The sequence below is a fragment of the Diorhabda sublineata genome, chromosome X (genome assembly GCF_026230105.1).
Source record: "Diorhabda sublineata isolate icDioSubl1.1 chromosome X, icDioSubl1.1, whole genome shotgun sequence".
NCBI lineage: Eukaryota > Metazoa > Arthropoda > Insecta > Coleoptera > Chrysomelidae > Diorhabda > Diorhabda sublineata.
In genome coordinates, this window is record NC_079485.1 from 2,284,598 (window position 1) to 2,303,227 (window position 18,630).

At 30.8% G+C, this 18,630-nt stretch overlaps 1 protein-coding gene across 1 annotated transcript in view; it reads left to right on the forward strand.

The window, feature by feature from the left end:
• LOC130451619 (hemicentin-1-like) overlaps positions 1-18,630 on the forward strand; it is a 321,757-nt gene that overhangs the window by 19,314 nt on the left and 283,813 nt on the right. The window contains exon 2 of the mRNA XM_056790757.1: positions 14,835-14,879. Coding sequence (XP_056646735.1) covers positions 14,835-14,879 — 45 coding nt within the window. The remainder of the gene's footprint in view (positions 1-14,834; positions 14,880-18,630) is intronic.

The window sequence follows — 18,630 nt, forward strand, 5'->3', positions numbered from 1 at the left end:
TTTTAATCTTCCAGTTTCAGTCTCCATTAGGCTAACCGAGATGGATTTGGGGTCTTTAATTTTGCAAATCCATACAAGAAGATTATGGTCACTTTCGATAGTGAATTTTTGACCATACCAATACGGGCGGAAGTGTTTCGATAGTTGAATAATTTTGCTCGGCGGAGTTCAAAGTTCGGGAATAATACGATATGGGATGGTTGTTTTGTGATAATACAGAGCCAATGGCAATATTGGAAGCGTCGATTGTCAAAACAAAAGGTTTTGAAAAATCGGGGTACTATAGAACTGGGGCATTGCATAAGAGTTATTTGCACTTCTCAAAGAATTCTTTGTAATTAAAATTCGTTGGGTCAATGATAGCTCCTTTACGAGTGCATCTAGAAAAGGGTGATGTTATTCTTGCGAAATTTCGGATGAATCTTCTGAATATCAAATGAGAATGATCTGACTTCTTTCGTAGTCTTTAGAATAGGGAAGTTTTAATGGCCTCTATTTTATTAGGATTGGGTTAAATGCATTAAAAAGTTACAATGTGACCAAGGAAAGCGCCTTTCGAAAGAAATTCAGATTTGTCTAATTGAATTCTCAAATTTGCCTTTCGGATTGTTTCGAAGATTGCAGCAATGTGAATGAAATTTCGGAGAATATTATCCATCAATTTTTCCATAGTGGAAGATTCGTTTTTAAGACCAAATGGCATTCGTAAAAACTCGTAGTTGCCATGGGGTACGGAAAAAGCTGTTTTTTCGATTGAATTTGGGTGTTCTAATGGCAAAGGAGTAAATAGATATCGTTAATGTAACCGTTTGTAGCAGTATGAATGGATTCAGGAATTTTAATATTATTTATTATAGTTTCGGGTAGGAGAATGTCGCCATTGAAGATTTCGACAGGAATTTTATTATACAAGGTGTCAAAAGGAATAGAAATATTAATGTGTTTTAATGTAAGTAATTTACTTTGATAATCTATCAAAGCATGCAAGCGTTCTAGGTCATAATTTCCTAATAGTATGTCGAAGTATTCACTCCAAACGGCAAATTCTAGCGTCGATGGGTTCTAAAATGTCAAATTCTTTGAGCAAGGGTGTTTTAATATTGGAGTTATACTTCCGTGTTATTTTCATGGACGTCAACGTGAAGGGCTTATTATAAATGTGATTTGAGTTGAAAAAGGTAGAAGCTTTAGGAGATATGATTGTATCTCCTGTATCAATTAAAAATTTTGAGGGTTGTTACGGATAGTGCTAAGATTTATTGAATTGGTGTTTCGTGAGTGACTTTTTTTCGTCCTAAATATCTGAATTTTCGTTTTGAAAATTGTCATTTGTACGGTCAAAGTATAAAGTATCGTTATGATTAAAGTTTTCATTTTGATGGGAATCAACATTAAAATTAGGTTTTTCTCGTGGAAAATTTCTTTAATGTTGTGGAGCAAGGGGGTTTGGATAAAAAATTGGTAGTAGTCTATTATAACTTTGGTTATTTCTAGGGGGCTGGTTATTTTGAATTCTATTAATTGGAGAAATAGGGAGATTTGAAAAAGGGCTGATTCGTGGGGGACTTAGGTTAATAATAGGGTTTCGCGTGAAAGTTTAATTAAGTCCATTGTGATATGAAGAAATGAACTTTTGTTTCGATTTTTGGATAGAGGGTAATTTTCTATTTTGTTGACTCCTCAAAAAGTTTATATATAATTGTTGTGTATATGATTTTTATGATTATCGTAGGAGATACATTTTTGCAGGGCTTCATCAAGAGAATTTATTTGAAAATGCGTGCAAAACGTTTTGAGAGCAATATTATGGGGTTTTGAAATTTACAGTTTCCACATTATATATGTTAAAGCAAATCATTCAAATTATTGGAGATTCTTTGGTGATATTGGCCATAGCTCTCATTAACGTACTGAACTGTTGTAGATGTAGAAACATCTTCGCCTTGGTTCGATGGATCATCTCGTTTAACAACTAAAGTTGACCAAGAAACGAATTTGATCTTGTCCGTAGCGCCAGAAATGTTCTTTGAGATACTTTTAACTTTTTAAAAACTATTTAATATACAATAAACGACTTATAATTTTTACAGAAAATAACTTTACAGACATATATACAGGGTGATGAAAAAATTAATATTTATTGAACTTTTTAGAAACAAATAACTCGATAACCGATTGAGTTACACGAGTGAAAAAAGAGTAACTTTTTTTTGTAGAATTTAACGCTTTTTAATATTTTTTTATTATTTTAGTTGTAAGTTTAGCCCAAAAAAGTTTACTTTAATACCTCATGCCAAAAAACGTAAAATTGCCAATTTTCAAAGAGAAATTGTGAAAAATTATTGCGAAAATCAAAATTTAAACTTTGAACACCCCGTATCTCGGAAACTAGCAATATTTGCATAAGGCATGTTGAACAGAATCATCATATTTTGAGGTCTAGAATCTACAGTTCAGAGATTGAATATTCTTAATGAATCACCCTTTATATATAGTATCAGTTTTTATACAAATATTGTTTCCAAACATTATCGTACGCTTTTTTATATCGACTACTGCATAAGCGCTGGAGAGGTGCAGAGCACTCAAATAATTTAAAACTGAAAAAATGAATTGGAATTTTCTGTTAGTTATCTAGGAAAAAAATTTCAATACTTCACTACTACAACACAAACGAGCGATGTTTAGTAAAGTCGGCTATTTGAATAATCTATCTACATTCCAATTAATCTGGGATACACGTACGTGTTTTGCGTTCTCTTTTTATGACCTAGGATGACGAACTTTATAATCTTAAGCAGTAGCGGGATTTTACTGCAGAAGTTCGCTGCATTCAGTCCAGCGCAACGCATAAACTTTATACCGTAGTTAGGTAACGAGGTGACTTTCCTAACTGTCTAGTCCTAGGACAATTTGAATTGAACAACAATACAATATAATGTAGTGTCTGTTTTTTTGTGAAGCATAAAAGTTGTCTCTAAGCAGTTTTCAACAGAACGTACTGGGCAAAATCCAAAATAATTTTTGAGTATTGTTCCTCAAATATCTGTGCCCAGTTCCACAATATTTCTTATTGTACTGATGTTAGAGAAAAAATGAATATAAACTTCACACTAATAAATATCAATAGACATTTGTTTGATCTTATATTAAATCCTTATAATTACTGTTTGGTTGGTTATTTTACCGCGGTGCTTTAAACTTCCAAATAATAGTTATTAATATTTCATTTTTGGCACTATTTCATAAAAGTTAATAATCCATTTATTTATCTACAACAAATATTTCATGGAAAAAATAACAAGTCTGTTATACTTCTCACGCTTGGACGTTGAAACAGAATCATTTTGTTGGGAAAGGATGTGTATAAAGAAAACAGGAAATCCGAAACAAAACAAATAAATTTTCTTATTACGTAGGTGCCAGAATTCCTGTCATATAAGAAGAACAAAATTAATATGAAGTTACCAAAAAATGTTTGAGTTCATTGTATATGTATTCTAGAACCTTTTCATATATATTTTCTTATAATAATAATATATTATAATAGATACGACATATTTTAGGCATTTAAGTACTCTCTAATAAATATTATACTTGTTATATAGACCTCACTTTACTGATAAAAATATCTAATTTTTTATGGAATTCACTGTATAAATATAGATGTATCAAGCAAAATAATCATTATTTCGATGATCAAATTATTCTTTTGAATTGAAAATTCCTATTCCTACCACCCCTTCAACCAGAAAACAATTATAACGACAATCAACACAACATCAGCTGTACACTTCGCCATACCTCTAGCAACCCCAAAGCCGCCATCTATCGTAGTTCCTAACATAAATCATGGACAGACGCGTCTGTTATAATAGATATGTGACAATCCCCTTGAGTCTATATCGACGTTATAGATCCGGCGGCAACTTTTCATGGATTTCATAATTATGAAAAGCACTTGTAGCTGTTTGCTTCTTGATGCGAATCATTCTGCAGAACTACCTTTGGGGTTGGCTGTGTGAGTAGACGTGCCTTTAGGCGGGTGTTAGAGGGTGATATGAGGTGAATTTGATAGGGGATGTAAGTACGTCAATATTAGTCAATATTATCACAATAGGGGTGCAATGATTTTATATGTTTATTAGAATAAAGCTAGAGAGCAAACTCTGAAGTTATTTTAAAATTTTTAATTCTATGAAGACAGGACCAATATCAAGACTACAAGGTTTATTCCATTCAGGGATTTTTGTTTTCAAGACTATTATACCAGGCTCATTCAATTTACGTTTGGAATTGGCAGAATTGAAAAGTTCCATTGAGTCTTGATTTAAAACCTATTGAGAACAACATGAAAATCAAATTACACTTGCGCAAACTTTAGGTTTAAAAATACTCAAATATTTTCTCATGAAAAAATTCTTTCGAAATATTCGACCATTTGATCATTAATTTTCGTGGAAAATTGCTTAGAAGCAACAAAATATAAAATGAAAAAATACCTAATTTTACCGTATCACTTTTTTCTCTAATATTTTATATCTAATATTCTGGTGACTTGGAAAGCATATATTGAATGTGTAATTAAATCAATTGATGGAAGTACGAAGAAATTTAATTCTAACTTGCATGCTTGTCTGGTATCGTGTAAAACTTTAATAAAAGTAGACATCGCTTTTCACAATCATTCAGTTACAAACCGGCGTTTTTACAAAATACGTGAGGTGAAAAGAAAGTAAAAAACTAAATACGGACAATCGGATACAATCGAATATACAATAATAGAAGCTTATTGTATTCTCAATAATCGATTGAGTAAAAGTAGAGCCGTTGACAATACTGAAAACGATGCTATTGAGGTCCAGATAACATTGACCAATAACGTTTCATGTCAAAAGCGAATTCGTATAAATCGGTTATTGACAGTTATTAGATGACCCGAAGAGGATTTATTCGATTAAGAATTCGTACAAGAAAAGACGTATTTTTGATTTATACTGTGTCGGTTCTGTATTCAGTATTTTCAGTCCGTTTTTTCTGTTACATCATGATGTAGTTTATCAATCAGTAAGTTAGAATTCAGAACTAGATATCTGAATTATATTCCCCGAAAATAAAATTCATATCCAAATATTCCTAAGTACATAAGAAAACAATTCAGATCGTTTTAAAATTACACTTGAAAGCTTGGTCAAAATTATTGTCGTTAAAATGTAAGGAAATTATTTACTGAGTAATAGTTTTAATCTTTTCTTTTCTAAAGTATTGAAAACATGAGTGTATTAATTAATGAACCGATATTGGTGCTTATTGACTCAAGATGATGAAAAATTCGGATACATTTTATTCGACGACTTTTCATTAAGATCGTAGCAGGGTTGCTGAATTGTTTCAAGTATGGTATATATTAGTAGATGGGGAATTTATAAATTGCATTTTCTGACTGTTGTTTTTCTGGAATAGTATGAACTTTTGACAACCAAAACTGTTATTTGTTATCGACCATAACAACGACGGCGATACGAATAAAGCTTTATATTTGAAATATATCTTTCCTTGGAAAAATGCATACGACAGCGAATGTCAGTGACATAAATGCATGATGCATGATATGTAATTGCAGAAAAGGTGGTAGATCTCACACGGAAAACGTCTAAGATTTATGTGTGAATAATGATATATGTCAGAACTGCAAATAGTCATTTAAATTGAAAATGGTTTAGCAGTTCAAATAAACTGATTCCTACAAAGTTGGTGAATTCATTCTTCACTGACTGAAATAGTCTATTGATAGACGTATCACGGAAAACATCATGTAAATACAATGTCGGATTTATTTGTTCTTATAATGAACTATTATCGCAAGAAGTATTTCGTTTATCAATTATCTCGAAATCAAATGATATGGGAACAACCATTATTTTCAACTAATAAACATCAAGAATAAACAGAAGATTGAGTGGGACAGTATTATTTTAGTCGTTTTAGAAAATAATTGCTCTGAAATATGCACAGCATGCTAATCAAAAACTGTACACCGCTTATTATTAATAGATGAACTTTTTTCTAATCTAAAAGTTGTGCTTAAATGGAAAATGTGAACCCTTTTACCTCGGCGTAGAATAAAACATTTTTACAGAAAGGAATGAATTTGAATAAAAATGTTTTCGTTAGATAAGCAACGTCTTAAACAACGCATGTAATTATGATAAGCTAACTACTCAACGTTGAATTTTAATCTGACGTTGTTAACTCTTGTTGGACTTGTCATATATTCATTTCTTTTGGTTTTATATATTATAAATCTCAACTTTTTCTGTTATTCATAGGTAGATTTGTCTTGTGGTATACTTAATATTCTTAAACTTAAGCAAATATATACTTTTCCAAATAGTTTTGTTTAGTTAAAAATAAATTGATTTGAAAGCTTTTCCATATCGGTTTCTGGAGATTTTCATTCCTGTTTATGTGTTTAACGCAAAAATAACCCGTCAACTATTTAAAATGTGTCAGTAGTTAATAACTATCATATTTATAACATGTGTGGATAATAAACTTTGTGTTTATCGTTTTGTAACTGCATATTTAGCGACAAATATAATAAAACGATACTAAAAACATTCCACAGCATGAGATTTATTTTACATTTGTGTATATCGCATAAACAGCATGGTAATTTTGCAACATAAATTGACATAACAAATTTTGTATGTCAGATTTTACAATAACATCTATTGTGAATAAAAAAGTGGGTACAAACATGGGTATAGTAGTCGATATTCCATTATTTTTCGACATATGTCGGGACAATTTGACATTTGCATGATTTGATATGCCAACTTATACATGGGTTGTTGTTGCAAAGGGAGGAATACCGAGAACAAAATTCATCAAAACATTTCCAACCTATTTGTTTTACCATAAAAAGTAATCCTAACTAAAGTTCAGGATGACCCACTATCCGTAGGGATATAAGAAGAAAAAAACTTACAATCAACTTCAAATAAAATAGTGAATTGATGAATGATTATTCTGGGATTATAGACTTTTCATTAGTTAATAGAATAAAATTCTATGCTCTTGTAATGTGCGTTCCGATAGCTGTTTTCTGAAATTGAATGTGACTAATCAGGAAAATCTAATAGTGGTAATGTACTCTTAGTCCAGGATGTAGCGCAATAGTTGAGCGATTTATCTTATTACAGCTGAAAACCTTTTCAATAATAGTTTTCCACTAACTAATATATCAGTTCCGTCAACAAAGGATACATAAGACAGCGTGAGAAAGACATCGGAAAAAAATTGTTTATGATGATTGTTATACCGAGTAAAAATTCATGAAATTATTGTTTCAATCACATTTAAAAAAATAATCGACTGTTTTGACCAGGGGCTATATGTCAGACAAGTGCATAAAAGTTATTTTAAACTTTATGAAATTTATATTTTCAAATGTTTATACTGAAGAAAATAGTCAGCTATAATTTTTACAAGGGTAAGATCGTCAGTTACCGTAATAAAAATTTTGTACGCTCAGTGCATTTGAACGTAGTTGGAAATAAACTAACTATCTCTGAAACCCACAATCAATCAGATGACGATGACTTTTTTTATAAATTCAAATGATCTTATACTCTGAATTCAATGAGAATCATATCAATTTAACATGAATATAACTACTTGTGTCGGTTTCAAATTACATACAAATATATTTATTAGAAATTTATAAAATTTATTCCACTTCTTTATATAGTAGTGAGGAATGTAAATTTCATATTTTTTGCATATTTAACTCCCCGTTGTCAATACAACCCACGATTATTTAAAAAAAATTGTAATTGAAGCAATAATTCCAAATCTGAGAAAATTAGTTATACAATAATAATGATTAATCTTATGCCTATTGGACATAATAAAGTTCATTTCTTATATTGCTTGGATAAATTGCTGTCATAAAATAATATCACGAAACATTCCTTTTATAGTTTTTTCGAAATATACATCTAGCATACAACTAAAATGTCTAGTTTTATTATCACAAAACTTTGAAAAAGTCATAATTTAGCAGGTAGCGCTGTATCATAACTGCGTTTATGATATTTTATGTGGAAAGAAAACAGCCAAGAAGGGCTATTTAAATATTTATTGGATCCGGTTGGTTCTAGCTTGAATATTTTATCGCCAACAGTTATGTGTGTGGAAGTCCGCTGAACGCTTTTCCTGATACTAATCATACCTGATAACATACGTTAAAAGGAACATTTTTGGTCTTGTTCGATCATCGCAGTATGAGAAATGATATAGGATTGGATTTTCCCAGAACGAATGATTCGTTAAACCACAAATATAATTCAAATATTATCATAGAAGCTACGGGGCACTTAGAAAGTTAATTCTCCTGTTTGTTACTGATGCCAAAGCGTACGATATGATACTGCAGTATAGTGCGTCTTCAAAGAGAGGAGAAAACCTGCCATATTTATATCGCCATCTTCCATACATAGAGATGCTGAATAACATCGAAATGATTGCATGTAATTTTTTTCAAAACACATTTCAAAATTTATGAATACTGTTTGTTTAAATATTATAATTTAGTCAAAAAAATATTAAATTAGATGAAAAATAGTTATATCAGTGATTGATAAAATTCAATCAGAATTAAGGAAAATGATGGAAATGTGTATGATATTCATCGATTTCGTAGTGAATGTCAACAGTATTTCTTACATTCGAAAAAACTCATTATATATCTAGAGTGTTTGCAATTTTGGAATCCAACCTCGATGATCCTTTTGTTAATCCTGTCTTAATAGAGCAGCAGGAGCTTTACGATCCCTTTCAATCCATCCTACCCCTACAATTATAACTGACCAGGCCACCATTGTCAACAAAGATACCTATATATACCCGACAATAATTGAACATTTCGAGAGAATAATGCTTTTGTTGGTATAATTGAAACAACACCTACCCACCAACTACGGGTCCATAAAAAGTATATAATTGTTATTTTATTACAAACTTAGCAACTAACCTCTTAGTAAACTTGCTTTTTGTATATTTGTGTAAGTTTCAGAAGTAACCTTTGTCAATAAGTGATTCATCATAATTCAGATTATGACTTTAGCTCTAATAATATTAATGACTATAGTATATACTGTGTGTTAAATTCAGATTGAATAGATTCATTATTCCGGTTATTGTACATATTAACGAAAAATCCAGAGATACATCAAATTTTAAATATAAACTGATATGAAATTCACATGAAAATTGGATTCCTACATTCAAAATTCTTCGAATGACAGGAAGAAACCCTAATTTTTCAAATGGGAAGTATAGGCTTGTTAGAAAGGTCTTTCCACGCTCCATATTTAACAATGTTATCGTTTTCAACTCTATTGCAACATTTAACGTAACAACATAACAATAACAATTATTTCTTAAAACGTCTCAGCAAATTGTTTTGTAATCATAAATTGTCTATATTATAATTTTAGTCTGAAATACGTTCACACCACAGGAAGTGACTCGCCTAATTGATAACAACTTTTATGACTTACCGCAGGAAAAATTAGTTAAATAGGGAAGCAGTTTCGTGAATTTGGTCATGAAAGGCAGGTAAAAAATTCCTGTCGATGCACTGAGGTATGAAATAAAACTGAATTTGATGCTTGAGTTTGAGAAAAACACACATACATCTCCATAAGGGTACTCAGGAGCTTCTAGACAACTATTATAATAGAAGTACTCATGTTTATGAGCGAATGATAGTTATATTGGATAACAATAAAAGACGTTATGTTTTCGGATGAATGCAGTTTTCACTTCATGCTAATCGGCAAAATTTCTGCTACTGATCAATCGGTGATCCTCATTGGATGAAAAAGAACATATACGATGCCTTCAAAAGGTTAATGTTTGGTAAGGGATTCTTAAAAACCAATAAGTTCCAGTAACTGCGATATATTTTCGATAAAATGGAGCACCACCATATTACCAAATTAATATCCGGCGGTATATTAATACAATATTTCTCAATCGGTAAAAAGGAAGGCGAATATCGATAGATTGGCCAGCCCGATCACCTGATTAACACATTATTAGATTTCTTTCGATAGGGATATGTGTAGGGTATTATATAAGCTAAACGTTTCATTACAAATTACTTTGACGAACCAATAACGTTTTCGATTAGATCAAACATGCCGTATATGTTAAATAAGGTTACAACACAGTTTTAATTAATATTAATATGCTGCAAGACGTTCGCGGTGAACATTTTGAACAAATACTTAATTGAAATTCATAGTTCCTTTAAGTTTTTACATTTTACATTTTACTACTGCAGTAAACTTGACAACGATAAATTATAATTAAAATTTTACGTGATTCTAAAACCAAAATAATGAATTCATTCAATTTGATTTTTACATACAGTATTTGTTGAAATTTTTGAATGGACTATTTATAATGTAATCGGGTAACCTATTGTTAAAAAACATAATATAACAATAAAAGTTATAAGTGAAGTCGAATTTTATTGGTTGCCGGAGGCGTTGAATTTCTTTCATAGAATTTGTTTTTTCAAAATCTTGAAGATATGCATAGGTTACACTAAATTTAAATCGGTTTTCTAATTAATCCATTGATCAATATGGGCGATATATAATGTTTCTAAAATAGACGTTTTTTGCAGTTTTTGTCGGTTGGCAGATTCCTAATTCATATTATGTCCTCCATGGTAAATATGTGTCAGAATATAATTTGCTATCGCTTCTGTGATAGGTTATCGGATTGGTGAGTGACCTCTTCGACTGACCTATAAATTACTTATCATATATGAAATTCCTTGTTCAAATTGTGTCAATAAAAACATTAGTATTTCTATCAAGCGTCAATTTGAATACTGAATTTGGAAGTTAATGAATCTAATGTTTTTTTTAAAGACATAACAAAGTTTATCACAGCGCAATCATTAAGTAATCACACGCAATTATTAAATGATGTTAGTCATTTTTATCATTTTTATACTTTTATGAATATTTTTATATTGTACTTGACCATAATTTCAGTCCCAGATGATGCATACATAAGTAACCTTAAGTTTATGTTTAATTCAATTGGTCTCTAAAAGAGCGTTTTTATTCCCTTCGCCCTACTATGGAATTTTAATGTTCTTGAGGTATCAAAAAGTTTCTAAGCCTCTCATTCGCATAATGGCTGTTGCTGTTCCCCCTATTTGAGAGTCGCCATTTAGACAATGGGGCTAAGAATCGCAACATTCTTGAATTCCCGATTATGACCCAATCCTGCCTGTCACAATTTATTTGTTATTCGCTCTGACGAATGCTGTGATATTTTTGTTCGATATTTTGTTCAGAATTACGGAAATTATAAAAACTGTTCAAGTTATATATCCTACATCATTTGTTTTGTTGTGTTTCCTGAAGACAGATGAATGTAAGTTAAATTTGAATCAGCCTACGACAAATCAATAATTTGTCAATTCAGTACTGGCTTTTTTCAATAATAAGCGAAAATCTTCCATACCGGGATGGAGACTAGAATAATTTTATTTGCACGAGAAATCAAGGAACAAATATGTCTTTAATTTTGGCTTTATTCACTTGCGTAAATAAATTTTCTAATGTTCAAGTAATACAGAGAGCTTGTTAATTTGATATACCTTAGCATGGTAGAACTGTGTTGTTCACCCAATTCAACGAAATTCTTTATAATTCAAAGTAGAGTACAATATTCTCAAACCAGTTAAGAATCCTCAACAATAGTGATAATGGTTACATTGAATATTTATCATGTATTTAGAGCTAGAATTTAATAAACTGACCAGAACAGTGTATACCGATCATCAAGCATATCAACGAAAAATATTATTATCCTGGCACTAGTCAGTAAATATTTTGAATAAACTTCGTTTGTATAGCAAATTTTATTTGAAGAGACTTTCAGATGTCTTTGAAAGGTAATGAATGCTTTTCATTAACTACGAAAGTTCATATTCTTGCACTAAAAAAGTAGCTACCATTCTTCCATTATTATAAATATTACCATATTTTTTCTGCTTCCCACAAGTTGCATTATAGTTTTGCAATCTTTGCAAAAAATAGTTTTTTGAGTTAATTATATAGAATAGCATTTTTATTTTAAACCATTTATTTTTGTCCATAAAGGTTATGCCCACAGTATTTTGGAATTGTAAGGGTGTAATTTTTATTGACTATGTAGAAAAAGGGAATACGATAACTGTACACTGTTACTGTACATTTTTCTGTTTTTGCTGTAGGAAACTTAGGCGAAATGGATTACGTCAGAGACACCTGATTCAACTGGAGTTGAAGTTAAAGGAGATTTTGCATAAGATACTCCTCCATTAAAAATTATAATACAACCAACCAAACTGGAGAAAAATGTATTAAATATTATTATATTTATAGAACAGAAAATTATTTTTGTAAAAAAAGCAAGTTTTATTATTATTATTATTATTATTATTATTATTTTAATTGCTTTGTTATTATTATATCGTTGCTCTATACTCAATATTTCTGAATAGATAGACAAATATGCCTTTTCTTAATATACTATACTGAATCATTGAATGTTTTCTCACTGTATTCTTGCTGTAATATAGTGAAGAACTAACTTCAATATATTTATTCAGTTTCTTATTTCTATAGACTTCATATCCCGGACCATTGAGCTATGTAGGACTCTTCTTTGATAACTATATTTTCAAATTACATAGCTTATTTAGTTGAGAAAACCAAGTTTTAGATTTAAAGCCATAATTTAAACCAGCTGATCTTTTTTCCATAGAGAATTTGCGCTTCTTGAACTCTATTCGTGGTGTCAACTTTTGTAACATTTGTAACTCGACTAAACGTACAATATTTATGAAGTGATTCGATTACGCGGTCTTAATGTGCCCACCTCACCTAAAAAATCAATGTCAGTTGATTAGAAAAAACTTAGTCCTTGCAAACTTAGCGAAAAAGAGGTAATTATAAAACTAAATAGATATAAAATAAAAAGATTCAGAGGTTCACTATTATCACTGCTGAATGTTTAAAACTACTCTATATGGAGAGCATAAGATCGTACACAATACATCTTGTGTCTTTGGCATTCCAGTATTTATAACTGAAGCTCCGGGAATTAGTATGTGCCACATGGAAAGCGGCTTATGAAGCTTTTCGTATAATGTACATGAACATTTTGTGCCAACGCCAACGTTTAAATTTAGATTAAACTACCTACTTTCACATTTCCGCAACAATTGCCACGGCTTAGAAAACACCTGTTTAATATTGGGAAAATTGGTAGCTGGTACCAAAAGGATATAATACTAAGTTTTCAGTCGAATATCAGACTTCTCGTAATCGGAAAGAGCACGTATTGCTCTTTATAGTTGAGTTTCCATTGTTTAAAAATGGTTACTTGATGAATAACCATTCTTCGATTAAATTATTTTGAGAAAAACAAGGGAAGTCGTTTTAGTTTTCGTATTGGATTTGTAGTAAATCATTACTAATTTATCGTGGAAAGCAGAAGATGGAAATATAAACTTTATGTGAAAGAGATCTGCCAGAGGTTTGTACTAACCTTGATAGACACGAAAGACTAATATATTGAACAAAAGCATTCAGAAAACCAGTTTTTGTTCGTTTTTATGCTGGGGAGAAATGGAAATAAGCGAAGGTGAAGAAATATAAAATAAGGTATCCGATGATAATAATCAATTTATTGTATATCAGGTAAAAAATACCAATCATATATAAAGAAAATAATTTGTATTGGGACCGAGAGAGAGGACTGGAGGAGAACGGTATCGTGAACTTTCTGGGAAAACGGATTATTGAGTAATAGGGTGCAAAAAAATATGATGAAAGATAATATATAACATAAGTGAATAATACTTTCAGAACAAGAAGAATTTAAATGAGGAGAGCCAAATGGCGAAATATGCTGCATTATTGCGTTAGATTATTTTTATTCGTTCAAGCTAATACCTTTGAATTCGTTCAATTGCCAATAAATGGAAATTTATTTTTAAATGCGTGACTGGAAAAAGTGAAGTGTTTGTTGTTTGATTCCCAATTTATTTTCAAAGTTTATTTTCTCAAGAAACTATTTTCTATTGTTAGTAATTCAGAAAAGCCGTTCGTATGCCATTTGTGATATGTCCTGTGGAACGTAGATAATCAAGATGACGTAATTTCTTTCCTGCAACCCTACTTAAGTTGATATTGACCCAGGTAAATGAAATTCGAATGAGATATTGTATAGAGGAAATTATTTCAGCCTGCTGTATATATTTTAACAATGAATTTATTTTATCATCCAAATTCTGAAAACAGTGATTGATAGCGAGAAATGAATTTCATCTGTCTGCAAAAAAACGATTTTTTCCTATAATTTTCCTTTAAGTTAGGAGTAGTTTGATTAAGGAACAGGAATTTTGAGTCCCAGAGAGAATTATTTGAAAATAACATGAAAATTGAGTGTTAAGGTCGATTTATAAACTTGACTTTCGCATATAGAACACTCTACCTTGCATAAACATATCTAAATTAATCATAATATTTGCATCGAGATTAATTCTAATACATATTCTAATGCTATGAAGTAGATAGAAAGCTTCAACGAGAAAAGTTGTTGCAAAGGTATTCCGAAAAGCTCATCGTTGCTAACAGCAATGATGGGTGGAACATCAAGTTTATGAATCGATTTGTTGAGTTATCAAAAGAATAGTTGTGAATAAGGCGTACTATTATAATTCAACCTGTAAATTGACAATTTTTTTTCAGTTCCTCTTGATCTCAATGGAGACAAACTTGGTAAACCAAATAGCAGTAAGTACAACTAAATTTAAGTATATATAAATGTAAGCTTTCGGTTTTATGGATTCTATTAAGGCTCGTTAATCAATATATAAAACATAATCGTCCTAGAAAATTTTTATATTCATTGTTGCTAGAAAAGAATCAAAAATAAAAATATATCCAACAAAAAAAAATGATGGAATATTGTCTTTAATTCTCCATAAGATTAACTGGGAACAATTTACAGTTAATTGTATAGAATACGATATTATTCAATTATTTAATTATTTAGCTGTTGACATAATCCCAGCAGCCTCGAAGTGAGAAAGAGTTTTGATATCCCCAAACCATTCAAATAAAATAATCAAAACAAATTTAGTACCCGATTTAAATATATTCAAATTATTTCAGCAGCTAATACATATTTATGAATATCATGCGAAATTATTTGTTTCAGCTTATTTAATAGGTCATTTGGTTAATTTTATTACTTCTAGCTATCTCCTATTTCATACGAATTTACGTTTTTGGGTGTAATAAACAATACATATATGTTTTTATGAATATAATTTTTCCAAAAATACTCTTAGTATATAAAGTGTGGTTATTAAATAACGAGACAGTACAGGAAGTCTTTTTCTTTCAGTTTCTACATGATGCGCCCAGCTTTTCCTCTCACTACTTAAATAGACTCAAATCTTGACCCTTTCAATGCACATTTGATTCGTCACGTTATTATTAGTAGTAACAACCCAAGAACATTGATAGTTTTTCGAGAGATTTCGAAAGCTTGTTCCTTGGAAACATACCGATGCTGTAGGCGGAGGTTTGTTGCCTATAAGCAAAAAGCTTGAGAAAGTCGTTATGAAATTTTTGAGGATTTATCAATGTTCTAGGGTTCTTCGGATAGAAAATTGTAAATTGAAGAAAAAATACAGAGCAAAACAATTTATTTAAAAGTGCAATTATCAAAAGAACATTTAGAAAGGTTAAAAGTTGTTAAGACTTGTTAGTTTCTATATGATGTTCTCCGTCAGTATTCGAGTAGGGTTTTATTAAGTTGTTGTGACCCGTAATTTTTATAAGCTCTTGCTCTTGTACATCACTTTTGGCCAGTCGACTAAATGCGGTGGATATGTTGGAGTGGTTAGTAATTTTTTTCCTTGGTATTCAACCCAATCGCTTCGGCAGACGATTTTTTCCAATTTTAAAGTATGAATCGTGTTTCGTCGAATGGGTATTCTATTATTCCAGTGATCATTTTCGGATTTCCAGAGTCGATTTATTCTTAATAATAATCTGTTGATTTTGACATAAATTTTTCAAATAATCTGACAGGACAAACGTTGCTGTCGGTATTTTCTATTAAAAGTTTGCTTTCAGTACACATTCTTGATCCACCTTGGGAAGTCTTGCTGATATTCAACTCGATTTGTTACAGAATCATCGTTGCTTGATTCGATATAAAAAAAGGCAGTCAAGCAAGTACAGGCTTCCCATCCTCGTCAAACCAATTCTACCGAAGCTATGTGATAGAATTTCCGTTGCAGCCCTACACGGGTATTTTCATTCCATAAATTTATCATTTTTATTATTTCTACGAAACCTAATGCTGTCGAACTTTGTTTCCTTTTACAGGGATCTTTTGAATGAGTCAATAATAATTTTCATTTTTTTACAATATTTTCCTAGTAACAGTTTACTTATTAGGTTCTACATGGTTTTGACCGTAGTTTTTCAGTATAATGTTATACTGATTAGTTGTCTTCAATCAGATGACTTCAAATTAATTAATTTCATTGGGTTTTTTCTGAGGTAAAAAATCTTCTTTTCTAATAATTGTAAGCTGAACGGCGACCCGAACGTGAATTATCTTCTATATCTCGGCTATCTTGAAAACACTTAATCTACTTAAAAACACGAGGACGCGACAAACATTTATTGCCATACAAAATTGTTTTAGTGCATTTTTCCAAGTTTCATGTGAAATTTCATAACAATCCGTTGCTCTATTTTAACGTCGTTCATTTTATCGGCAACAAACGAAGGCTTTTGAAAGAGCTTCTAGCTAAACAGCTGACGAAACGTTTATTGATGACGACACATGGTTATGGCGATGAAAAAGATGCTCGGACCTTCCAATGTAAGCGATCAGAAGAGAACAGAACAAAAAACACTCGTTTTCTTATATTATTATGTTGTGATACATTTTGAGTTCAGGTCAGACATTTGTACGAGAAATAAAACATTTCGACGCATTTATAAAGAGTATGCTATGTCTACTTATCAATACTCCAAATAACATTTTCAAAAATCGAATCGAAAATGTTAGACATACTTTTTGCTGCCAATCTAGCTCACGTTTTCCGATAAAAAAATACCTACAGACAAACGTTCACTACATTTTTGTATCACTTAATTTGTAACCCCTATTATTAAAATGTGAAACAATATTTCTATCGAGAACTTAATTCTTATTTATTGCTCCTTCGGGAACCGCAGAAAATTTCTCTTGTTGGCATAGGAACTTTTGGGCGAATGAAAACAAAGTTTTGAAATTGACAATCTATATTTCGAATCATATTGTGTTATCGATTTTCTATGGTTTTTCAAAATGAAACGCCAATCTGGTGAATACAAATACTCTATTCTACTTTCGTCGATCAGGTGGTTTCTTCTGTAGTTATAACCACGTAAACTGAGTCTACAAATATAGGAAATTTTATACTGATTCTCTCATAGTTATACCTAATAATAAATTCTTCAAATTTTATATAATCTGAAAAAAATATTGTTTCACGAAATCATTTTCATATTCTGACTACTTAAAGAAGACATTCTCCTTTTCTTGTACTAAATCTTCAGTTAATAAACTTTGGAACATTCCATTTGGGAATTTCATTCCTTAGGTAACGTAATCAGAGCTGGTGTACAGACACTGAACGAATAATAAAGTTATTATAATATTAGGTCTCTACTGACATCAACTTCAACTTTGTAAGTTTCATTATCAAATTATTTTAAATGGAGGAGAATGTCAGAACAAAGAAACCTCTTTCAAAGCCATGATATTATCTAACAATTATGGTTATCGAACGAATGTAAGCAATATTTTAATATTAAGGCTCGCAGAAATAATTGAAACAATTTCATTTCATTTAGATAATAATTTTTACGCTTCAATTTAGTTCTAAGAGTACGTTCGTAGCTGGATATAACAATTTTCGCTTACTATTTCAGAGAGCAAATCCCTTCTCCTTCATGGACTGCATCAATACCAACTCCAACCAGTAGAACAGAGAATTGAACTCAAGTATTGGATATGAGTTAGGATACATGTACTAGCGTAGTACTCCAAAAAATGAAATAACAGTCTACTTAGGAAGAAAACAGTTTTTCATGATATACCTAAAACATAATGAAGCTCAATTGAGTTTTCACTGTATATAATTTATGAGTATCTCAAGGAACGAAATGAAAAGATCTAAGATTCCGCTCAGAAGGAACTGAGCTCAAATTAGGAACACCAAAGTAGTTATTGATGGTAATGACTTAACATTTACGTTCATGGAGGTTTTTTTCCAGCTATTAAGGAGTTTTTATATTCTCAGAGATTTCTAAGTGCTCTCAAATTTCGCTGTTCTAGTTTCGACTTAATTAATTGACTGTTTCACTTTTAGCTGCATTTCCTTCATGTATTGAATAAAAATAAAAATAGAGCTGAATGTATTGTTGCAGCTTTTGTTTGAATTAATCAGAATTCACTACCCTTGTATGTACT